Source organism: Dipodomys merriami, unplaced genomic scaffold (genome assembly GCF_024711535.1).
Source record: "Dipodomys merriami isolate MVZ:Mamm:240054 unplaced genomic scaffold, mDipMer1.0.p SCAF_37, whole genome shotgun sequence".
NCBI lineage: Eukaryota > Metazoa > Chordata > Mammalia > Rodentia > Heteromyidae > Dipodomys > Dipodomys merriami.
Window position 1 is genome coordinate 484084 of NW_027205270.1, and position 24944 is coordinate 509027.

Consider the following 24944-nt stretch of genomic DNA (forward strand, 5'->3'; position numbering starts at 1 on the left):
TGGGGGGGTTGGGTAGTCATGGGGCTAGAACTCTGGGCCTGGGCACTGTCCCTCAGCTCTTCAGCTCAAGGCTAGCACTCTACCACTTGAGCCATAGCGCCACTTCCAGCTTTTTCTGTTTATGTGGTGCTGAGAAATCAAACCCAGGGCCTCATGCATGCAAGGCAAGTACTTTACCACTGAGCCACCTTCCCAGCCCTCATTTAACTTTTATTGTATAGAAGTACAGGAAGTTGCAAAGATTCACTCAATTTCTCCCAATGGCTGCAACTCCATAAAGAGCTTAAAATCAAACCAGGAAACAGATCTTTGCATAGTACATAGTTCCATGTTGTTTTGTCACTTGTGTTGATTTATGGAATCATCATGTACTCAGGATGCAGGACTTTTTTTTTTTCCTGTGCCAAACCTGGAACTGTCCCTGACTGTTTTTTGCTCAAGGCTAGAGCTCTACCCCATTGAGCCACAGCTCTACTTATGGCTTTTTTGGATGATTAATTGGAAATAAGAGTCTCATGGACTTTCCTGCCTGGGCTGGCTTGAAGCCTGGGTCTCAATCTTCTGAGTAGCTAGTACAACAGGGTTGAGCCACCAGTGCCTAGCAAGATGTAGAATTTTTGCTTCAACAGAAATACCACCCGAGTGGGGCTGGGAAGGTGGCTCAGTGGTAGAGCACTTGCCTTGCATGCATGAGGCCCTGGGTTCAATTCCTCAGCACCACATAAGCAGAAAAAAAGCTGGAAGTGGTGCTGTGGCTCAAGTGGTAGAGCGCTAGCCTTGAGCTGAAGAGTTGAGGGACAACGCCCAGGCCCCACAACCGGACCCAAAAAAAGAAAAAAAAAAAAGAAATACCACCCTCATGGTACCCCTTCACATCTAACTCCTGCCCTGCCTTTTTTTTTTTTTTTTTTTTGGTGGTGGTGGTACAGGAGATTGAACTCGGAGCCTCTGCCTTGTTAAGTGGGCACTTTACTTCTTAACCCACACCCCTGACCTCTTGGGTTAGTTATTTTTCTTGGATAGGGTCTCCCTTTTTTTTTTTCCCAGGCTGGCCTCAATCCTCAACCCTCCCAATCTTTGCTTCCTGAGAATCTGGGATTACAGGCTGAGCCAACACTCCCAGTCATCACCAGGAGCCGTCTTGGACCTAAATCCAAGAATAGAATGGATCCTCAGCTGGAGAATCCAGATGAAGCTGGGACTGTGATGGAAAAGACAAGCACTGCCGACAGCTCCAATGCGCTCTGAATACACAGCTGACAACTGGGTTTCAGATTGGCCACCTCCTCTGGGTCACTCAGAATGGAAATGTAGGGAATAGTGATTCCTCCATCATCGTGCTGCACCCAACCCTCTGCATGGTGGCATAGTTTGGGGAAGTGCTTAGAAATGCAGGGGCTCGAGTGTAGGCGAGGCACAGGGTGGCTGTGGAATTTGTCCAGCCATCTCAGCCTCCACTCTGCCTTGCTTGCCACACCTGTGTTATGCTCCACTAGCCCTGATGAAAGCATCCCACTTTAGCTGCCCAGCATAAAGAGGGTTCTGGAAAGCCATGGTGGGGTCCAGGCTTCAGACACAGACATAGCTTGATCAGTAACTCAGAATATTTAGATACATGATACAGGATGAGAATGTCAGGTGCTTGTAGGGGACCCTGCAGATTTTTTTTTAAGTAATTCAGGGTGGGGGGGGGGAGGGAGAGAAACTGGAAATTTTCATTGACTGGGTTCAGATAGAGAAACTAGGCCTGCTTCTCAGAAAGTTCTCACTAACACAAGGCACAAAGGCTTAAGGAGACCCAGGGTGATGGGAGAGACACAGGTTTCATGGGGGGAGGGGGAGGGATAGCACAGCCACCTGCCTATGGAATCAGGTGCATAGTGAATCCTGAATCAAGGCTAGAGGAGGATCCAGGGAAGACTTCCTGTAGGAGATGATGGTGATACAGAAGTTGACCAGAGGATGCTTCACAGATGACAATGGAATAAGGAATAGCCAGGTATTGGCAGGCAAAGGGGTGCAGAGGAAGGACAGGTTGGAAGGACACTGAGGAGAGAAAGGGGAGGAGCTGGAGGGAGTTGTGGGCTGCAGGGCAGCCACGCATAAAGGTTAGAAAGTTACATTTCCCCCCTCTGCTCTTCTCCTTGCCAGCCTCTAGTTGCCTGATGACCGGCTACCTCCAGTCTGCCCAGCTTGTATGTGGAGAAAGCTTTGGAGCTGGCATGCAGCCCTGGGCTTCCCTGTTTACAGTCAACCTAGGGGAGGAGTGCAGGGGGAAAGGGAGGAGAAGGAAGAAAGGGGAGGGGTGGCCACAGGCACACAGGCTAGGCAGCCTGCTCCAGCTGCAGCTGGGCCTCAAGTCCTATAACTGCCACCAGCTTGCTTGGGCACCAGGCACTGTGTGTCAGACTACTGCTTGCCATGGCCATGAAGGTAGACAGCAGGCCAGGGGGCCTCCCTGGCAGTAGCTGTGATGTAAGCATGGCCCGAGAGCATACGCAAGCCATCACTCGCAACTACATCACCCACCCCCGCATCAGTGAGTATGAGAGACCAGCCGTGAGCTTGGGGTGGGAGGCTGGGACTCACACTTCTTGCCTCAGGAAAAAAAGGAGACCTGAGGTGACCAGAGGGCTCTGGGACCGCCTGTACAATAGCCACCCTAGCAGGTGGAAGGATGGAGCTCTCAGCCTGGGCTGAGAAAGCTTCAATGAACTTCCATAGAGTGAAAGAGTGTATTGTGCATCCTCTGAGTGTGTATGAGTGTGTGTGTGTCCATATGTGAGAGGAATATGCACCAGAACACGTAGCATGAGGAAGAATCTGATCAAATGTGGTGCTGTGTGGGACAGTGAAGAACACATGAGTGTTCTTGGCATGTTCTTGGTGCCCTGTGTGCCAGTGGCTGCCCATGATATGTGAGGACAGAAAGGATGTCTGTGGGCAGCAGTGGGTACAGGCACTGCCCTTGGGGAGAGGAAGTATATACAAAGGGTGAAGCGGAGGGGGGCGCGGGGTATGTCCAGTGTGCTTGGGTGTGTGTATATTCAAGGGGAGTCCATTTGAGCTACTGGTCAGACAATATTGCATGTCTAAGCAGTGTGTATGTGTGTGCATGTGGATGCTTGTATGGGTGTGTGTAAAATTTGGATAAGAGTATGTGTATGTAAGTGTCGGAGCACCTATATGCTTACAATGTAATGTGTAGGTACACCTATATGCACCCACTGTGTGTTGCTTCTGTGCCTGTTCTGCAGGGGTGGCCCAAGGCCAGATGTTTGGGGGCAGAGACCAAGAAATCATGCCAATGTCTAGAAGACTAAAGGGAGGGGAAGTATCCCTCTGTGTCTCCTTGTCCAAGGTCACTCTGGCCTGGTTAATTCTGATGGCCCAGTTCACGGGAGTAAACCAGCCTGACCAGTCCTCGCTAAGCAGAGCCAGAGGCTCCTAATGGGGTTTGGGGGTGAGAGGGGGTGGATCTGACATAGCCACCCCTATTTCCTGCCTCCCATAGAGGTGGGGTGAACATTGAGGGGAACACAGAGCACCCAGCAAGCTGGCCCAAGCAGAAGGAAGGAAAGACATGGGTGTGCGTGCAGCTCCTGCTGAAACTGAGACAGGCACAGGAGGGCAGAGCAAATTCCAGGAGAGAAAAATGAGACGGGTGTGGGGGTGTGGGGGAGAGAACTGGGGAAGGTTGGACTGGGTTTTTCAAGGAAAGCCAGGCCACAGGCCCTATTTTGTAGAGGTGGGGAAGCCTGGACACCCCACCAAGAATATGCTGGGATCATCAAGTCCCAGTAATAAATACTCATGGAGTTGTATCCAGAGCTCAGGCCTGGAGTGGGAGCTGGGAGGCCGACCCCTATGATAACTGAACCTTCAGGCCAGCTGTCCCACCCGTGGGCATAGGAGCGTGGCATAGGGTGGGAGGGGCAGTGGTCTGGACCTACAGGTTCTGCCTTCCTTCTTCTGGAATGTACCCTAGCTGGGATCCAGCCTACACCACCTCACTGGCCCACCTCTTCCTCCAGGCAGAGTGCTCAGGCCAGGAGCAGCCTCCAGCCAGTTCTTCCCATCCAGCTTCCTATTTACAGTCAACACCCTGGATGCTGACCCCAGCTGGAACTGGTGGGGGGAGCCCGGAGGGCAGGGGTTTGAGTGGCCCTAACCCTCACATTTGCAGGCCTCTTGTATGGAGGCTTCAAGTGATGGCTCCATGCGGTCCCCATCCCGGCCAATGAGTGTACCCTCCACAGAGCAAAGGTCAGGGGGCGAGAGTTCACACTCTGCCCCCTCCTGTGCCCTTCCCTTGCTTAGTATCCCCACAGCCCTTGGGGATACCTACCCTTGGCTTCCCCATGTAACTTCTTCTCTGTCCAACTCAGGTAATTGTGGGACAGGCATGGAACCAGGTTGGGTCTGGAGCCCCCCTCCCTCCTCTCCCCAAGAACTATTTCACACTCTTCAGCATAAAAGGAGACTAATGTCCCTTTCTGACCTCTTGCCTTATATTCTCTGCCATCCTGAGAGTCTTAAACACTCCCCAAGGCTGAGAAATCCAGAGACCGAACCCAGGAGGCCTGCTGAGGGACCAGTGGGCCCAGGGCCCCAGGCTAGTTTGGGTGGAAGTGAGCCCTGAGCAGCTTGAGAACTCTGTTACCCCCAGAGAAGGTGGACTCATCTTAACAAAGGCTGGAAGAACCATGTCACCCCTGTGGCTGAGAGAGAGGAGTGGCCAGAAAGGAGGAGCAGCACAGAATTAAAATGGAGGATGGCTCAATAAATAGCCATCCTGGAAAAGAAAGGTCCCCTTTGTTCCCATGAGGTTCCCTCAGGGGATTGGCCCAATTGGGAGAAGGTGCTTGGAGCCTCATTTCATGGCTGGAGCAAGGTTGCTGGACTGAGGAAGATGAGGAAACTGAGCCTGAGCAAAGGTTCTGAAGGACACGCTGGCAGCCTGGTTGGAAGCAGGGAGCCAAGGCAGATTTTTCTAGGGGCTGGATACCATGCCACTGGCTTTGCTGTCCTGCCAGTTGCCTAAACTGAAAGGAGAGGAAGTTCCAGGACAGTCCCCATCAGCAGAGTCATGGGCTGATTCGAAGACCCCCAGCTTCCAGTGCCTGCCCTCCTTCCCCTAATCCTTCCAGCTGAGAGGAGGTTGAGGACCTGCTGCCCCCAGCTCACCCCCACCCTGGCCTCACGCAGGGGCGCCTGCTCCCAGACGCTGCAGGTGTGGCTGGGCCAGCGCTAATTAGTGGGCCTTGCTGGAGCCCTGCTGGGTCTTTGACAGGGAAGGCGGCAGGGAGGTGGGGGTAGGGAGGGCTCCGCCAGCCAGCAGCCCAAAGCACAACCCAAAGTGTCAGCTAGGACAATGGAGAGGGGGTGGACAGAGCAGCTGGGAGGAGTGTCTGCTAAGTCTGGAGAAAGCCCATTGAGGGAGTGCCCTTCAGGTCATTTGCCCAACTTTTTGCAGACAGCTCTGCACCCTCCCTTCCCTCTCCAGGGTCAAGGGGGACATCCTGGGGGCTGGGCAGTGACCATCGTCCCTTAAGACCACAAGATACTGCCCTGAATTACATAGGAGAAATCAGCCAAGTTTCGGAGCCTCAGTTTGCCTCTCCATGCAATGGACACACCAGGTCAGAGTTTTACAACCAATAGAACTATCTGTGTCTAGCTAGGTTGGATAAATAATCAACCTGTGTCAATTAGCTGACTGTGTCTGTTCCTCTAGGGTACCAGTCTGTGGTGCTAAGGAGTCTTAGGAGAGAGGATAGGGAAGAGAGGCTGCAAGAGACAGTTTGGGATGAGGCCTTATGTATGTGGACAGTCCAGTGCTGAGCCCAACAGGGGCATTTCTGCAATGAAGGCTCCAGACTGTGGAGCAATGGCCTCTTCCAGCCACTCTGAGTCCTCACTAGAGCTGGGCACTGGGCAGCTGAAGCTGGGGAAAGCAGCTCACACAAGAGCACCTCCTGCTGGCCACTGTGTGGTCTGGGCTGGTGGAAGCATCGACCTCCCATCCTAACTTCCCTTTAGCTGAGCCTGGCCACAGGCACCAGTCAGCAGCCTGCAGGAAAGAGCAGCTCCTGTTCCTCCAGAGGAAAGGGTGTGGATCCTTTAATCCCATAACCTCCACCACCTCCTCCCTTGCCCTCCCTTGCCAGGCACTGGGTGAACTGGGATTCCATGTGACAAAGGCTGGGAAGTAGAGGTGCAGCCATGAGTGAAGGGGGAAAGTTGAAAGACCTGTCTCCCTTGGCGATGAAATTGGAAGTGATTTCCTGGGGCCCCTTCCCCTTCCACAGGGCCCTCACTTTGGCCCACCCACCCTGTGTCTTTTTACCCAGGTTCACTGCTTTCTTCCTCCACCTCCCCTTTCTCCTCCTCTGGCTGGAGTTTTCTCCATGAGGCCGGCAAAATACCAGCTCTTTGTGATGCTTTAAAACATGCAGGTCTCTCCTGTGCTAACCTAATCCTGCTTCTGATTTTCTCTGTGCCAGGCTCACCTGCAGAGTCTTCAAAATCCAGGCAATTTGATCAAAATACCATGTGTGTAGGCAGGAGGGAATAGATGGAGCCTGGTGATCCCCCCTCCCCACCTTGAGACTTAGGGATGCCCAGTCTCTGTCAGCCACTCCGCCTCACCAGAGGTCTACCAGGGCCTGCCACCTCCCCTAGCACTATGCATGATCTTCATCTCTCCCACCTCTCTGTCACAGAGTAGGCAAGAACTAGCAGTGTGGCTCCTTAGGCTGGCCAACGGGATCCTCATTTGGTTTGGGGGCCAGGAAGGAGGGGCCACGGATTCTGATGGGATTTAGTGAAGTTAACAGAGGGAATCAGCCAATGCCTTCCGTAAGTCATCCCACAAGTGTTTCTTGAATGCTTTCCATTTGCCAGCTGTGTTCTGGGAGGCAGCAGATCTCTTGACAACGTCTTCCAGCACTGAAGCCAGCCTATGTGTGTGTCATAGACTGTGCACCAAGTGAGAGGTCCTTTCACCTCCGAGCTGCTCTATGCTTCCTGTGCCCTGACCCCAACACCCTCGCTCTGCATGGAGAACTCTCCTGAAGCAGGGAGCTCTAGAATGGCCTTTCCCTCCAAGTTTCTTTCTGGAGCACCTAGTCTTGTCCCAGGCCCATCTCTCAGCCTTCCTGTTCTTTCTCTTCTTAGCACCTTCTGCTATTGTTTTCAGATTGAAAGCTGCAAATTTGATTTATCACTTTTATTTCATGCAGTAGATTTGAGCAAAGTGCCTGAAGACAGGAAGAGAGGAGGAGGGAAGAAGGAAAGCAGATCCCAGGAGGGAAAGAGAAGTGAGAAAACAGAAACTGTAGGATGTTATGGAGGGATATGGGGGGGGTGTCTTCCATGGAGCCTGAGGAGGAGAGAGGCCTCCCCAGAAGAGAAAAATGTACCCAGCCTCAAGTGGCATGTCAGGGCCACCTTGGATGAATCCATTGGCTGACAATGGTGGCCTAGAAAGAAAGCACGCCTTGGAAGCCAAGAGTGGAAGGGGTTGAGACTAGGGTAGGAGGTGGGGAAGAGAAGAAAATTGTTAGAGACCAGCCAAAAGGTCTGGTCTCTAAAGCCAGCTAAGAGGTTTTGGAGGATAAGGGATATAAGAACCCTGAGTGGGAAAGACTTTGATGCAGGGGACGGACTTGCCTAAGACAAAGGTGGGGCCTCCTTCCTGGGAATCCAGAGGAAGGAGAGAGGGAGGCTGTGAGTACTGGGTCTGTAGTGAGATACTCAGGCAAGGAACATCTCCCCATGCTCTCCTTGGGCCCTGAATTTTGCAAAGAGTCTTCACACTTGTCAATCCTCAAAAAGCTCTGTGCAGGGGTCATCTTTCCTAGTCTGGCTTCATGTTCCACATCCTGTAAAAGAAGCTTAGATCAGACAAAAGTAAGGGGTTGGGCTACAGAGGTCCTGGCCAAGAAGGGTGTGAGTTCCTGTTGGGACAGAGTGGCTTGGGGCCAGGTATGCTCAGAAGCAGAAGAATGAGAGAGCTATTGAACCAGTAGGGGTTCATGGGAAGCCAAGATGGGGACCCAGTTCCATCTCTACCATAAGCTGACCCTGGGCCAGGCTAATGCTCATTTTCCTTCCCTTCCTTCTGTGGTGTTACATCTGTAGAAGGACCCAGCTCCTCCAAGTACCCTGCCCATCTCCCCTTTGTAAATTCCATTGTCTTAGTTGTATTGTTGGTAAGCTACAAACCCCCAGGGAAAGACTAGGGGAAAGGGCCATGCCAATTTTCTCAGCTAGTCCCTGGCAGAACCAGAGCTAGGCTTCTTGGCTGCCAACCCATGGCTGCCTCTTACAGAGCAATGTTTCTTGATAGCTAAGCTAATCCAACACTGTAAGCTAAGCTCATTCTCATTTGTGCGTCTCTCCAGGCACTGGATCTGTGGACATTTCTTCCTCCTTCCTTTTCACTTCCTCCCTTCTCTTCTCCTTACTGGGAAAACCCAGTGAGCCAGGGAGTCTGGGAGCCTCCTCACCACTGCCTGACCAGGGCCTGGTGGTGACAACAGAGGCCTTGTTGGTGTATTCATCCCCTATGGTACCTGATGAGTGCACGGGGGGAAGGAGGATCTGGAGAGGGGCAGAAGAGGGCACTTGGCCACATCTGAAACCAACAAGCTTTTAGGAAATATAAGTCAGAGAGGCCTTGGCGGGGTGGAGGGTGGGGGATGTGCTGAGGCCAAAGGGGAAACCACATGAAGAGGAAAAGGGCCTCAGCAGGGCTGGGGAGGTCTCTGAGGAGGCCTCTGCCCTTGCCCACCCTCCCCCAGCCTCCTGCAGGTGTCCAGAGGCAGCAGGGGCCCTGCAGGCAGGGGCATGACCCTTACAGCAATGGTGACTGGCCCTGTCACAGCTAATGACCCTGATGGCCCAAACTAGGGAGGAGGTAGGGGTGGGTAGAGGGAGGAATGGCAGAGGATACCTCTCTCTCTCTCTCTATCTGGTGTGTGTGTGTGTGTGTGTGTGTGTGTGTGTGTGTGTGTGTGCGCGCGCGCGCGCGCATGTGCTCTGGAGTCAGAACTGGGAGGGGTGTATGTAATAGGTGAGACCCTCATTACCTTTCTAATCCCCCAGCCTACAGGACCGTGTGCAGTGTCAATGGGCCTCTGGTGGTGCTGGACCAGGTCAAGGTAAGACTCTTGTGCTGCTTTCCTATTACCAAGGCTGAATTCCAAGACCCCCACTCCTCATAGGATTTCTCCTAACTGCCTTCCCCTACGTAGCCCACAAGGACTGTCTCGATCTTCCTGGCCCCATTCACATTGCCCACTTCCACATTCTCCTGCCCTGCCTATGCCCCCAGGTAACCAAAGTTTCTCCTTCCTGATTTTGTGGATGGAGAGAGACTGTAAAAACCACAAATAGCCAAGCACTGGCAGCTCATGCCTATAATCTTATTCAGGATAATGAGATTTGAGGATTGTGGTTCAAAGCCAGCCTAGGCAGGAAAGTCTGAGACTCTTATCTCCAATTAACCATCAAAAAGTCTAAAGTGGAGATGTAATTTAAGCAGTAGAGCACTAGCCTTGAGCACAAACACTAAGGGACAGTGCCCAAGCCCTAAGTTCAAGCTCCAGGAGTAGCACGTGCATGTGCACGAGTGCATTTGTGCACACACACACACATCATTGTAGATCAATAGTTCTGAGTCTTGGGAAATGTGCTTCTCCCCTGATGGGTGGGCTAACCTGGTCTAATTGTGCCTCATTTAGAGGACATTACTTGTGCCTGACTTCCTTGACAGCTGGGCTCTTGCCGGCAAGAAGAGGCTAAGGCTGGTCTACTTCTCAGGAGCTTGGTGGCCTTTGGACCATCTCAGTGTCAGAGCCAGCCCTTTGGGTGGGAAGTGAGGGCCAGTGGGATGGAAGCTATCCTCCCCACCCTCAGGAACTGCAAAGACTGGCAGACACCAGCAGGATTTCCAGTCCTCAGGTTGGGGACTTTGGAGTGATTAGGGGCCTGTCGGAGGTCAAAGTGATCTTCAGCACACTGCTTTTCTTCTTCAGTCAACTGATTCCCAAACCCAGACCCCCCACCTCATCCCCAGCAAACCAGAGCAAACTAGAACTGGGTGCCACTCTTGAACTCTCTCATCCTGGAACCCATTCTGCCAGTGCCCATGTTTCATCAGCTCCATCTCTCTCACCAATACTTGCCATGGCACTGGCCAGTGAGTCTCAATCTTGGGCCCTCCCATCCTCTCTCTACCTGTAGCATTCAGACCTGAGCTCTTGGACTTCTTCACCTCCAGCCCCTTCTCACAGGCCTCCTCTTGTGGTCTCCACTCTCTCTTTCTATTTAGAAATCCACCTGTCTCTGCCTACAGCTGCCTCATGATGCCCCTGGACTTTAGCACTTATTTTCCCCCCTGCCTCCTAGGCCACCCTAACCCTGTTCTATCTCTGACTTATCCTTGGGACTGAGAGCTCCCCTTCCCCGGATGCCTCCCTTAGCCTCCTGGGCATCAGCCTTCCTCCTCTACACTTTCTGTAGCCTTATTGACAATAACCATTTGAGGCTGTGGATCATGAGCTTGTCACAAGTCTCTTCCCTGCTCCCTACATTGTGTCCTCCTATTGGGCACTGCATTTTATTTAATCCTTAGTTCCAGGACCCAAAAGACCAGGTTTTTAATGAACATCTAAATCATAGTAGGTCCTGAGTTTACATTAGTTTAAAGGAAGGTGAATGACTTGAGATGAATGAATGGTTGAATAATGAATGAATATTAGTTTTTCTTGATATAGATCATAGCAAAACATTATCACTAGAACATAGATTCCCAATTTAGATGGACACTACTGTTTGGCTCAATAGTGTAAGAGATGTCATAGAAGGAATTGTGGTGGATAATAATTTGAGGGCATACTGGGGTCAAGGAGTCAGACGTTTTTTCCCTGCTGGTAATGGGGCTCTCTCGCTCACCACCCACACTTGCCAGGCAAGTGTTCTAGCGTTTACCTAAGCCCTTGTTTTATCCCTAGTGTCTTTTTTTTCTATTTTCCCCCAGATAAGGTCTTCATCTGGGCTCAGCCTCAGACCTCTTGTTTGACTTTTGTCCTCCTCTATTCTCCCCATCTTCTTATCTGTGCCTCCCCAGTAGCAGAAATTCTAGGCATGTAGCTCCACACCCAGCCCTGAAGAATCAGGCCTCTTGAGTTTTGCTTTTGTTTATTTTAAATATTTTTATTATTTAAATTATGACAAGGAACACAACACAATTTGATTTTTAGATCCAAATTGTCATAATAGGTATTGTAATTAATTATCACTATTAAAAAAGACAAGAAGTTGGTGGTTTAGTTTTGGTGGTACTGGCATTAGAATTCAGAGGCCTCGTTCTTGCTCAGCTTACTTACTTGCTCAGCTGGTACTCTACTCTACCAGTTGAGCCATGCCTATAGTCCTGACTTTGGAGATGGAGGCCCTTTCCTGCCTGAGGTGAGTTCAAACCTTGATCCTTTGTATTTCAGCCTCCTGTTATAGGTGTAAGCTGCCAGCTCCCAATTTTGTTCTTATATGAGATTCAACATTTGACTTTTTAAAGTTGGCATATACAGTATGAACTTATTTGTGGGGGGTAGTATTATAATTCAACACATGTTTAGAATTAAAAATAATCAGATCAGAGTAGGTAATATTTCCATCTCCTAAAATATTATTATTCCGGGCTGGGAAGGTGGCTCAGTGGTAGAGCGCTTGCCTTGCATGCCTTAGGCCCTGGGTTCGATTCCTCAGCACCACATAAGCAAAATGAAAAAAGCCGGAAGTGGCGCTATGGCTCAAGTGGTAGAGCGCTAGCCTTGAGCTGAAGAGCTGAGGGACAGCGCCCAGGCCCAGAGTTCGGGCCCCACGACCGGACCCAAAAAAAAAAATATTATTATTCCTATGTATTAGGAACCTCCAAACTCTTCTGCACCCCTCTCCGCTGCCCACCTGCCCTCCCTCTACCAGAGGTCCTGCAAATTGTCACAATTCTACCTCTCCAGTGCCACCTTCTGTCCACATTGAATTACACGGGAAATTTATTCTTGTTTCAAATGGAAAATTAAATCATGTTAGAGAAAAAAAATTGTCAATCAGAAGTTCTTCACCAAGAGAGTAAGGCTCTTGAATCACATGCAAACTAATATTTTATTTACTGTGGACATGCTTTATTCTTTCAGATTATACTGAAGAAAACAAACTGTTGAGCAATTTAACCAATATTTAGTGAGTACCTATTTATGAACAGCATTACAAATGACTTTTTTGAATATAAATAGGATATTGCTGTCAGAGGCAAGATAACCAACATTCTCAAACTCATCTAAATAAATCACAACAAAAGACTAATTTTGGAGTCAAACTAATACATTTGGAGGAGATTTTCTAGATTCATCTGATTTTCTAGGGGTTGTGACTCCCAAAAGCATAGGATTAACCCTCTTAAGTCATGAGGTAGCCACATCCCAGCCCTGAGCTCACAAAAGTACACATAACATGCTCATTCATACACATAACACATTCACATACACATATTCTTAGAAGCCCACACATTTCTACACACACACACTCATACTAACACATTCTTATATGCCCATAGTCTCTCAAGCTCACACAGCAGTTACTAGCAAGCATTAAAGAGGGATATGGAGGTTAGGCATCTAACTGCTTGGGGTAGGCTGGAGAGATTTCATGAAAGCATTAGTTTTCAAACTTAAACACACCTGTCAGAATCCCCAGAAGGGCTTACTAATAGGCAGGCTTGGCTCCACCCAAAGTTCTGATGCAGCATGTCTGGGGTAGAGCCAAAGGGCAACAAATCCACAGGTGTTGCTGCCACTGGTCTGCAGACCACATGTTAAGAACCACTGATATAGATGATCTTTCATCTCCTGTGTTCCACTATTTAAACTGGTCCTTGTTGAAATGTGAACTAAGTACCCATCTTATCCACCAGATTTAATCCCAAATATCTCAGATTGCTTTCAAGGGACAGTGCATCAGCCTGGAAGGTAATTTCTAAGAAGAGCTCCCACATTGTCTTGTACGTAGATGAGGCCTTGGCCTCAGCTCAGTCTTGGCAGGTTTGCTCAGAAATTCCTTGTCCTCCACAAGGACCCAGCAGCCTCCCTGCCTATGTCCTGGCTGATGGAGAAGTCATTCTTCTCCTCTAGCAGAGGCGATGGCTTGCACTGAATCCTCTCCTCTCCCTGAAATCTAGTAAGAGTAGCCAACAGTGAGAGCTGGTAGGATCAAGCTTGCTCCATTTATACCTAGGTAATGGGACTTCTTGGTGTATAAGCCCACAATTGCTATAGGAATTGTCCCCCTGTGTCACTGCTATAACTAGCAATGAATAATATTTCTCCTACAGAGAGAGAGACAGAGAGAGAGAGACAGAGAGAGAGAGACAGAGAGAGAGAGAGAGAGAGAGACAGAGACAGAGACAGAGAGACAGAGAGAGAGAGTGCTTGACTTTCTCTTCCTAAAGGATTCTAGATGCTGTACCTTCCATGCCAGGGATTGTTAGGATAGATAGTTCTTCTTATCAGCTATTTAGCCTATTCCAGGTTATTCCAGGTTGAGGGCATGGTTCAAGTAATAGAACACTTGCTAGGTCAAGGCCCTAAGTTCACACCCAATTCTGTCAAAATTAAAAGTTTCATTTGCTCTGACATCCTCCTTTAGGGACACAGCGTGCATTACCCTCGTTTCTACCCACGCAGAGATTTGCACTTGGTCTCACCCCACTACTTAATTTTATTGAACCCCCTCTCTGATTTCTTTTGAGCTCACTCTTGCCTATGTAATCCAGACATTTTCCTCCTAAAGGTAATAGCCCACATTCACCTGCAGTGGGATGATAAATGAAGAAACCACGGCTGCTTCAGATAGAGCACAGACCCACAACAGAGAACTCATTCTCCCAATTCTTACTATCATTGCTCTTGGGCTCCCCCTTGTGGTTGAAAACCCAAGCAGGCTAGGTATTTGCCGCGCCTCGAGCCCGATTCCAGGGGGTGTGTCTCCTCTTAAAGACATTAACCCTGTAGGGGGAAATTATGTAGTTAGGACATCTTCCTGATTTCTTCTTCCTAGGACAAGAGGGACCCAAACTGGAGCTGGCATCAGTAAAGTCAGAGCTGCAGACAAGGGATCTTAGGTTTAATCCAGTAGGAGTGCTTTAGGGAGTGGCCTGTACTCTGGAGACATATTCTTGGGGAACTGGGCCATCTACCCTTTCCCCTAGTCTTTGGATACCACAGGCTATAATGATAGAAATGATGAGGATAGCTACCTACATTGCAATTACAAAATAATACACATTCCTGGTAACTAGTGGGATACAGAGCAAACACATTTAACCACCTGTCCCTAGAACTTAACCTAAGCCCCTGAGATAACATGATCTCTGCTGAATGGGCTTAATATAGGTGAACACACATGTGCAGGGTGCTGGTTCTTGATGTCATGGGTTCCCTCCAGGTCCCTGGACACACATTGTTGATCATTCTCTTAGGTAGTAACATCGTGGGTTAAAGCACAGGTGTACTGTGGTTTATTCAGTAGTCTCAGCAGATTTTGCTACTAGAAATAGCAATGATATGAAGTATATCCCTTTTAAATGGATTTTTATTACTATAAGAGAGATCTTATGAAGCAGAATTGCTCGACCACATAGAGAGACTGTTATCTCCAATTAATAAGCAAAAAGCCAGTCTGGACATGTGGCTTACGTGGTATAAAAAAAAAGTGGCTTGGGCTGGGAGGGTGGCTCAGTGGTAGAGCGAGCACTTACCTTGCATGCCTGAGGCCCTGGGTTTGATTCCTCAGCACCACATAAGCAAAAAGAAAAAAGGCGGAAGTGGCGCTGTGGCTCAAGGGGTAGAGTGCTAGCCTTGAGCTGAAGAGCTGAGGGACAGAGCCCAGGCCCAGAGTTCAGGCCCCATGACCGGACCCCCCCACCCCCCACCCCCCCCCCACCCCGCCATAAAAAAGTGGCTTAAGCTTAGCAAGCAAGCTAAGTAACTGAGAGGCCTTGAGATCAAACTCCAGAATTGAAAAAAGTAAATAAAACAAATAAATTTAGACGTGGGAGCTGGACATCAGTGGGCTGTGTCTGTAAACCTAGCTACTCAGAAAGCTGAGACCTGAACGACCAAGGTTTGAAGCCAGCACAGGTAGAGCTTTGAGACTCTACATCCAATTAACTAGCAAAAGGCAGGGCTGGAGACGTGGCTCTGGTAGAGTGCCAGCCTATCAAGCATAATGCCTTGAATTCAAACCCAATACAACCACCACCACCAAAAAAAAAAAAAAAAAAGAAAAGAAAATGTGTCTGGAGAGGTATTTCAGAGATAGAATCTGTGCTTACCATACACAAAGCTGTAGATTTCATCCCAACTAGATAGATAGATAGATAGATAGATAGATAGATAGATAGATAGATAGATAGATAGATAGATAGATAGATAGATAGATAGATAGATAGATAGATAATTTGGGGAAGCTTGCTTGCTCAGTAGGGTTGCAGTGGGCTGGGAAGGTGGCTCAGTGGTAGAGGACTTGCCTTGCATGCATGAGGCCCTGGGTTTGATTCCTTAGCACCATATAAGCAGGAAAAAAAAAAAAAAGCCAGAAGTTGTGCTGTGGCTCAAGTAGTAGGGTGCTAGCCTTGAGCTAAAGAGCTGACGGACAGCATCCAGGCCCAGAGTTCAGGTCCACGATCGACAAAAAAAAAAAAAAAAAAAAAAGCGGGGGCTGGGAGGTTGCAGTAACTCCCATTCTCATCCACTGATGAGAATACTTCTTCCCACTCTGAATATATTCTCTCCTGTAATGTTGCATATCAACTAGAAGAATGTGAGTTCTGACTTCATTTAAATTCCCCTGATGACTAATGAAGGTGATTATCTCTTTACATTTATATTTCTCTTCATTCTCCTTTAAATTTTTCCACATATGGACGCTTATATTCTGAGTTGTGGGGTTCCTTTTCATCCTCCATATCTGACTCTTTATTTTGTGTGTCTTTGGCGTACAGTTCTCTCAAATGTCTAGTTCTACTTTTTGTGTGTTGTGGATTCAAATTCCTTAGAGACACTTCTCAACTGCCAACTAGATTGTTCAGGGGAAAAACAGGAAAGAGGGAAAGCTCTTGCAGAAATTTTAGAATCTGCCTTGGCTTTACATTTATGCATTTTATATAGCTCTGGTATACTTGTGTTTATGATGTAATTATCTTGAAACCCAGTTGTGTTGGTATATTTATGCAATAGATTCTTTTCCACTGTGAGTTACCATAGCATGTAAAATCTGAGTTTTGTTCCTGAGCTCTCTCATCTGTTCCACTAGTCCATTGTCTACCTTACAAAATATACTGCTTGATTTTTTTAAAAAATTAGATAGTTTTATTATCTAATCAGGCAAAATCTCTATTTCTGATCTTTTCCATATCTGTTTTTGGCTATTCTCAGACATTATATGGACTTAAAGATCATTTTATTATATTCCAAAAGAAATAGTAATCCATGGAGGATGTATTTATACACTTTTGAAAGAATTCATGTCTTTATGATAATAAGCCATTCTGCCTTGGAAGGAAATATTGTTCCCCATTTTGTACAACTTGTTTTATGCTCTTCAATAAGACTTTATTCTTTATTCTCTTTTGTATGTCTTTCTTTGTTATATTTATTACCAGATATCTTTCAGGCTTGGGCCCTGTAAAATATGAGATCTATAAAATATTGAAAACTATATTTTTCTCTATTACCTCTCCTAAAGATTATCATTGGAATAGGGGGAAAACAACTGATTTTTATATATTTATAATGCATTCAGAATTCTCAGATCTATCCGTGTGTGTGTGTGTGTGTGTGTGTGTGTGTGTGTGTGTGTGTGGTTTTAAGCAGAGCTATTTTCAATGTTTCTAGATTTACAATCTCATCTACAAATAAAAGAGGTATGTCTTTTTTACATCAACATGCTTTTATTTTGAGACAATTTCAGGTTTTTATTTGTTTTGTTTGTGGTATTTGAGATCTAACATCAAACCCAGGGTATCACACGTGCTAGGCAACTGGTCTGCCACTGAGCCACACCTTTAGCCCCAATTACTTCTGCTTTATGCAAAAATAAAAACAGTATCAGGACCATCCACATATACAATTGTTAACTTTTTATCCCCTTTGTTTTACCACTTGCTCTGTGTATGTATATAAATATATATATATATTTTTTTTCTGAATCTCTCACATGTAAATTATGCCCCCAACATGTCTTCCAAAGAACAAAGCTATTCTCTTACACAGCCATAATAGAATTACTAACTTCAGGAATTTACACTTGATACAATACTCTTATCTACCACCCATATTCCAATTCCTAATAGGGTCTTCACAGCATTTTCCCCTCCAGAACAGGATTTAACCTAGAGTTATGGGTTGCACTTGATCATCAATATTTTTTCTATGATTTATGAATGCTTTCCTATAGCTTTTATTTGATATTTTCAAATAATATAGCCTCTTCCATTGCTATTCCTTAACATAGAATATTTCCACTTAAGTTTGTTGGCATATTCAAATACTTTTTCTTATTGTATAAATTAAGATTTCTAAAACAATACTAACAATAGTGACATATATACCTGTATTTCCAATGTATGGCAGAAATAAAAAGGGCTTTATCATTTCCCCATGCATAAGGATGCTGATGCTGGTTTTGATAAACAGTGTTCAGGCAGTTGCTTCTTGTTCCTGTTTGACATAGAACTATATTAGACACAGCTGCTTTGTAAATGTTATCAAAAGCATTTTTGCTTCTATTCATATGAAGGGATTCTTCTATTCCAGGGTTTTTGTTGTTGTTGTTGTGGACCAACTTATTATTATTGTTGAGCATTTTTGTTGACCAACTCCCTATTATTATGAATTATGTCAAATGTTGACAAACTTCCTGATGATGATTGTTCCAGCCTTACATTATTGAAACAAACTCTACTTATTCACATGTTTGCAGCCTGATTAGATGAACAAATAGAATTTCTGCAGCCACTCTCTCTGCTCTTTTCTAGCTCTTTCTCAGCTCTTTCCTTCTCTTCTCTTTCCCAGCTCTCTCTTCTCTTTTCTAGCTCTTTCTCAGCTCTTTCCCACCTCTTTCCCAGGCCTTTCCCAGCCGCATGGAGGGCCATCATGAGTGGTGCTGTTCTTACTCGGCTACCTCTTTTTAAAAACCTAACACTCTCTTTCCCAGCCCTCTCTTTTTCCCAGGCCTTTTGCCAGCCGCGTGGAGTGCCAACCTTGCCTGGTCCCAGCAGGTCTACTGAATAAACCTACCCCTTACCTGAAAAAAAAAAAGAATTTCTGCAGCCATATTTGTAAGAGAAATTAGTCTCTGGTTTTTGTTGGAGCTCTCTTTATTGACTTGGGCATTGCAGAGCTTTTAAGCACATAGGTTTTTTTTTCACCAAATGAGGTTTTATTAATGTTAATTTTACAAAGGGAAATTTCATTATAACATTTTCATATGTGCATATAATTTACTTTATCTCCATCCCTCTATTATATTTTTATCCACCCTCTGACTTTTCCCTTACTCCTTTTACATCCCTAATAGCCTTTCTTTTACCATTCTGTCCTTGCCTTTCCCCTGCCCCCACCCCCAGATCCTACATAATAGAGAAAACATGCAATCCTTGTCTCCATGGGACTGGCTTACTTCTCTTAGCATCATGATCTCCACTTTCATCTATTTTCCTGTAAATGATGGTTTTATTTCCTTTTAATATTGATTCCTTTTATTGTCCAGTGCTGTGCTTTATCGAACAGTGACAAGTATTCTTGTTTGCCTCCTAATTTTATTTTATTTTTTTTAATTTAATTTAATTTTATTTGTGAACTTACTATACAGAGGGGTTACAATTACATGGGCAGGATAATGCGTACATTTCTTACCAAGCATTGCAGCCTCTTCCTTTGTTTACCCTTCATATCCCTTCCCAGCCTCCCCCCTTCCCCCCCCAATCCCAATTCTCTTCCCCACCCTCCCCCCCCACCGACGTTGTAAAGCTCGTTTTGGACATGACAACTTGTACTTCTCATTGTTGCAACAGGTCCGCCTGTATCCTTAAACAACTGGTTGTTTGCCTCCTAATTTTAAAGGGAAGCTTTTATACATCATGTCATTGAATAGGATATTTCATATTCATATTGAAAAATATATGTTCAGGGCTGGGAAGGTGGCTCAGTGGTAGAGTGCTTGCCTTGCATGCATGAAGCCTTGGGTTCGATTCTTCAGCATCACATAAGCCGAAAAAGCTGGAAGTGGTGCTGTGGCTCAAGTGGTAGAGCTCTAGCCTTGAGCTGAAGAGCTGACTGATAGCGCCCAGACCCAGAGTTCAGGCCCCATGACCTACAAAAATATGTGTGTGTGTGTGTGTGTGTGTGTGTGTGTGTGTGTGTGTGTGTGTGTTCATGCATATTTCTATTGAAAAAGTATCTGTAGGCTTCTTAAGGATACTCACTTGGTGATTAAGGAATTTCCCTTTTAGGAGGGGAATGGGAAATAGAGAAATGGGGGGATAAAGGGTGAACTAATTCGGTGGTGATTCCCATTAGATACTATGTTAGAAATGAACTATAAAACTTGATGGGGAGCGGAAAAGGAGGGAAAAAACTGGGCAAAAAAGAGGGAGGGCATGACACTCTTCAAAAAGAAATGTACTCATTGCCTGACTTAGGTAACGGTAACCCTTCTGTACATCACCTTTAAAAGAAAAGAAAAAGAAATTTCCCTTTTATTCCTTGTTTTCAAAGAATAATTTTGATCTTTTTTTTATAATTATAGATAATTTTTAACTTCTTCTGAAAACTTTTTGAAATGGTCATAAATTGGATCCCTTGCTCTATTAGTAAGTTGAACTAAAAAAGTTGAACTATATCGATAGATTTTTCAAATATTAGACTAACCTTGAATTCCTTGAACAGTTTCAATTTGGTATTTTTTACTTTCTATTTGTGTCCTTTTTTCTAGTCCTGTAAGGTCTTTATGCATTTGTCAATGTTCATGGTTGTATTTTCAGGTCCTTTTTAAAAAAGTTAATTCTGAGTTTTGAGTCACAGACTCAAAAATAGAAAAACATGACATTTTCGTAATGTCTGCATTTTAATTGTTATTATAAAGGTGATATACTTAATTTTTAATTTTATTATTTGGGTTTTTAACAATCATTTTTACAAATTACTGAATTTGGCTTGCTAATATATAATGTGGGATTTCTACATCCATATTCATGAGTGAAACCACCTATAATTTCTCCATAACTATTTTATTTTGGTATAAGGTTATGCTTGCCTCATAAAATGAATTAACATTTTCTTCTAGGGTTTTGAAGAGCTTAAGTAAATTTCAAATTATTTCCCCCTGGATTGCTAGAATTCACTTGTAGAGCTATGTGAGACTGGCACTTTTCTGTGGGGGGTGAATTTTAATCTATTTATTCTATTTCTTTGAACTATATAATCACTCTGACTTTCTATTAATTTTTCATTGGTTTTAGCTTGAGTCATATTATCCTAAAACTTTACTCATTTCATCTAAATTTTATATGCTGTATAAAGTTGTTTATAATTCATTTTATTGTCTCTTTAATATATCAGTACAGCTCCAACAGTTATTTTATTCGTGGCTTTCATTGTTTTCTTATGTTGTCTATTTGCATATTTTATTAGACTTTTCAAAGAACCAACTCAGAAGTGAGGAATTAGTATTTTTTATAGCTTTCCTTAGATGTGACTAAACCTACAGAGCTTAGGGATTTCCCAGGGAGAAGTCTTACGTGCCTACCTGGTCCTCAAGTGACAGCCTGATGGGATTTTAAATTTAGTTATAATTCACATACCATAAATGTCACACTTTTCAAGTGAATATTACATTTTATTTATGCATTCATCAGCTGGCAGCTAATTTGATTGTTTCCACTTTTTTTTTTTTTTTTTTTTTTTTTTTTGCCAATCCTGGGGCTTCAACTTTGGTAGTGAGAGCTGTCCCTGACCTGAGTTTCTTTTGCTCAAGGCAAGCACTCTACCACTTGAGCCCTAATACCCCTTCTGGCTTTTTTTATTCTGGCTTTTTTTGAGTTGTCTACAGCCATACCACCCTGAACGCGCCCAATCTTGTCTGAGTAAATTATTGGAGATAAGAGTCTCAGGGAGTTTGCTACCCAGGCTGACTTGGAAACATGATCTTCAGATATATAGGCATGAGCCACCAGCACCTGGCTTGTTTCCAGTTTTTTGCTACTATGACCATGCTGTGCCCATTCATGTACGTGTGTGTGTGTGTGTGTGTGTGTGTGTGTGTGTGTGTGTGTGTGTGTGTGTGTGTGTGTGTGTGTGTGTGTGTGTGTGTTGTGGTCCTTGGACCTGAACTTAGAGCCTTGGCACTGTCCCTTAGATATTTTTCCCCTCAAGGCTAGCACTCTACCACTGTAGCTACAACTCTACTTCCAACTTTTTGGTGGCTAGTTGAAGATAAAGAGTCTCAAGGACTTTCCTGTCTTGGCTGGCTTTGAATTGCAATCCTCAGATCTCTGCCTCCTGAGTAGCTAGGATAACAAGCATGTGACACTGGTGCCTGTCCATTTTTATTTTCTTAATGTCTAATAATACTGAGTATCTTATCAGATGTCTATTGATCATTCATATTTCTTCTTTGAAGAAATGTCTATCAATCATCCTCAAACCTTTTATCTGGCTGTAAAGTTCTTTGTGTATTCTGGATATTTATCTGTTATTTTTTTTTCTTTTCCCTAAATTTCTGACATGAATCAATCCCAACCCCATGGCTGAAAAAAATTCCCTACATAGAGATATCAGAGAGCAGGGAGTCTTTCTCTTGGAGTTTGAACAAAGGAAAGCATTTTGTCAGTGTACTTCCCATTAACCAACAGAAGCCCACAACAACTATTCTACTTTATTAAGTTTTTATAAGGTGCCATGCTAACAGATTCATCTATATTATCTCACTTCCTGACTACAGCAGCCCTGTGGAGTAGATCTTCTTCTTACCCTCATTTTAAGGATGAGAAAGCTAAGTCTCATGAGTTAATGGCTTAAATACTTAATGAGTTGCTACAAATCACTAAGCAATTCGTGCAAGGCCACACAGCTAAGTAAAAGAGTTCATATTTTAACCTGGTCTTTGACTCTAAATCCCTTGTCATACTCCCTCCCAAGCAGGATCCAAATGTCCCCATCCCAGCCCTTCAAGTTTATTTCTAAAAGTGTCTAGGCACAGAACACAGATAGTAACTTGCAACTGGATCAAGAAGGAATGGAGGAGGTGGCTTGGGCTTTGCCTCTGGTCTTACTACCATCCTGGGCTTCTCTCTTTCCCTGTCAGTTTGCACAGTATGCAGAGATTGTGAACTTCACCCTCCCTGATGGGACTCAGAGGAGTGGCCAAGTGCTTGAGGTGGCTGGGACCAAAGCCATTGTTCAGGTAGGTGGTGTCACAGAGCTCTGCTGGCCGAGTAAATACACAAATGAGCTCACAAAATTACCACACTCTCTTACAAGCAAGAAATTACCTATCTCCCTGTTGGCCTGCCCAAACCTGGGCACAAATAATGCCTGGAGTGGAGATCAATCTCTCCAGCAAGCCTTTATCAGAGGAACTATATCTTGTCCTGTAGGTGTTTGAAGGGACCTCTGGGATTGATGCCCAGAAGACAACTTGTGAATTCACAGGGGACATCTTACGGACTCCAGTGTCAGAGGACATGCTGGGTGAGGGACATGCGGGGCAGAGCCCTCTCGGCCCTTTACATACCACATTGTATTGCTTGTTTACATGCCTGTCTTACCTGTGTGCAATTTGAGGCCACAGGTGATATCTTCTCTCTTTGGTTCTCAACCCCAGCTCAGGGTGTGCCATATAGAAAATATTCAATGAGCAAAGCAAGTTTAATAAACTACAGATACAGCAGGTACCTTATTTGAGGTTAGGCTGAATAGTGCATATCCCAAAAATTTATTTCAAGACCCACCTTGCCTGATAGTTCCCTCTTTCCAGCCCTAGAATCCTCCCACTCGAATCAGAGTCCTAGACCAAGACCTTGCCCATAAAGGTCTCCATGAGAGACATGAGGACTCTCAGGGTGACAGTTCCTATAGTCATCTTCCTGGGACAGACTCTGAGGAGGTGGGGACACAATGGGATGTTGGTGAGAGGATCCTGGTGGTGATGCAGGAGATGAGATCTGTGAGAGACCCAGGGCTGGCCCTGAACACATTCTACACCCCCTCTCACTCTCAGGTCGAGTTTTCAATGGCTCTGGCAAACCCATTGACAAAGGGCCAGTGGTCATGGCGGAGGAATTTCTGGACATCAATGGTGAGTGAGGGGAGGCTCTGGATGGATTATAGGACTTAGTCTCCAACCCTCCCCCCACTGCCATCTCTGTCATTCTGCCCTTGGGAGTTCTACCTACACAAGTCAGAATGACTGACCAGTGATGGCCTTTGGGCTGGCTGATCAAACAAATAGATACAGTATAATGTCCGAGAAGCAAAGGCTTCTCTGTCTCTAGATCTACCACTGAAGCTGAACACTGCCCTCAGCATGCCACGTCTCACCCCTGTAAAATGTTACTGCATTGTGCAGTGTTCTGCATGTGCTCCCAACTCATCCCTCCACACCTTTAGTTACTGTGCCACCATGAAAGCTAAGGTTGACATGGTTTGCAGCAGCAGCAAAAGCCCCACCCAGGCTCTGAGACATCCTGAAGTTCTTCTTCTCAGTCCAACTCCCACCTCTCAGTCTATGGAGGGACTGACAGAGCCCTGTGGTTGCCTGTAGCTTGCCCAAGCCATCAGGAAGTTGATGCGAGAGCACAGAGCACACAACAGCTCAGAGAAGTGGTCTTTGAGTCACCCTGGGGTCTTCTGAACCCCACACAAGGGTCTGGGGTATGAAGAGAAAACTGTCTTAGCCCAAGGAACCCTCAGCCTGAGTTCCCACCACCTGCTTACAAACTCTAAAGTGGCTCTGTCCAAGGTAGCACAGGTCCTGTCACTGTTTAAACTTAAACCAATAGGAAAGAAGGCTTCATTTGGAAGCCACATTTCACATGGCAATAGCCACATGCCTAGGGCTATGCAAGGTGGTGCAAATAGAGCACAGTTCTACCATGGCAGAAAGTTCTCTGGAGATGGGGCATGGGTGGGGAAGGAAGGGAAGGGCTACAAGCCCTGAGCATCCATGGTTGCTCCTTTTTAGGCCAGCCCATCAATCCCCATGACCGCATCTACCCAGAGGAGATGATTCAGACAGGCCTCTCTCCCATTGATGTCATGAACAGCATTGCACGTGGTCAGAAGATCCCCATCTTCTCTGCAGCAGGGCTCCCTCACAATGAGGTGAGCTTTTGGGGTATAACCAAGGTGCAAGGACAAAAGTGAAGGCCCAGGCTGCTGAGCCAACAAGCTGGGTTCCTATTGAGAATAGGAAGTGGGAATCACCAGCATCCAGACTAGCAGGCATCCCCTGGAAGTTCAGGGCTTCAGGACCATTTAACACCTGGCATACAGCAAGTGTCACTGCTCCACAGCAGGACTTCCAACTGCCTTAAGTGAGTGGGTAACTCACTGGCTCAAGAGAGCACCTAAGTATCCCCTAGTGTTAAAAGCACTGCCAGATCAGCTGCAGCCTCTCCCTGCTAGTTCTTGTGCTGCTCACTGCACCAGGCAGGAACAGCAGCTTCTTAGAGTAGCTGATGTGTCAAGGTTTCTAGTCACTCTTTCCCCATCACATCTGAGTGTGCCCCAGCTCACTCTCAAAATGGTGTTTGTGACCAGATGGCTAAGCGCCTCCATCCTTCCACACATCCATACACATATCCTGGTTTGGTACATGAG

General features: G+C 46.0%; 1 protein-coding gene across 1 annotated transcript in view; it reads left to right on the forward strand.

The window, feature by feature from the left end:
- The first annotated feature begins 2338 nt into the window (after positions 1–2338).
- Positions 2339–24944, forward strand: part of Atp6v1b1 (ATPase H+ transporting V1 subunit B1) — a 31617-nt gene continuing 9011 nt past the window's right edge. The window contains exons 1-6 of the mRNA XM_069988924.1: positions 2339–2539; positions 9112–9167; positions 22429–22527; positions 22721–22814; positions 23344–23421; positions 24307–24446. Coding sequence (XP_069845025.1) covers positions 2422–2539; positions 9112–9167; positions 22429–22527; positions 22721–22814; positions 23344–23421; positions 24307–24446 — 585 coding nt within the window. The 5' untranslated portion in view covers positions 2339–2421. The remainder of the gene's footprint in view (positions 2540–9111; positions 9168–22428; positions 22528–22720; positions 22815–23343; positions 23422–24306; positions 24447–24944) is intronic.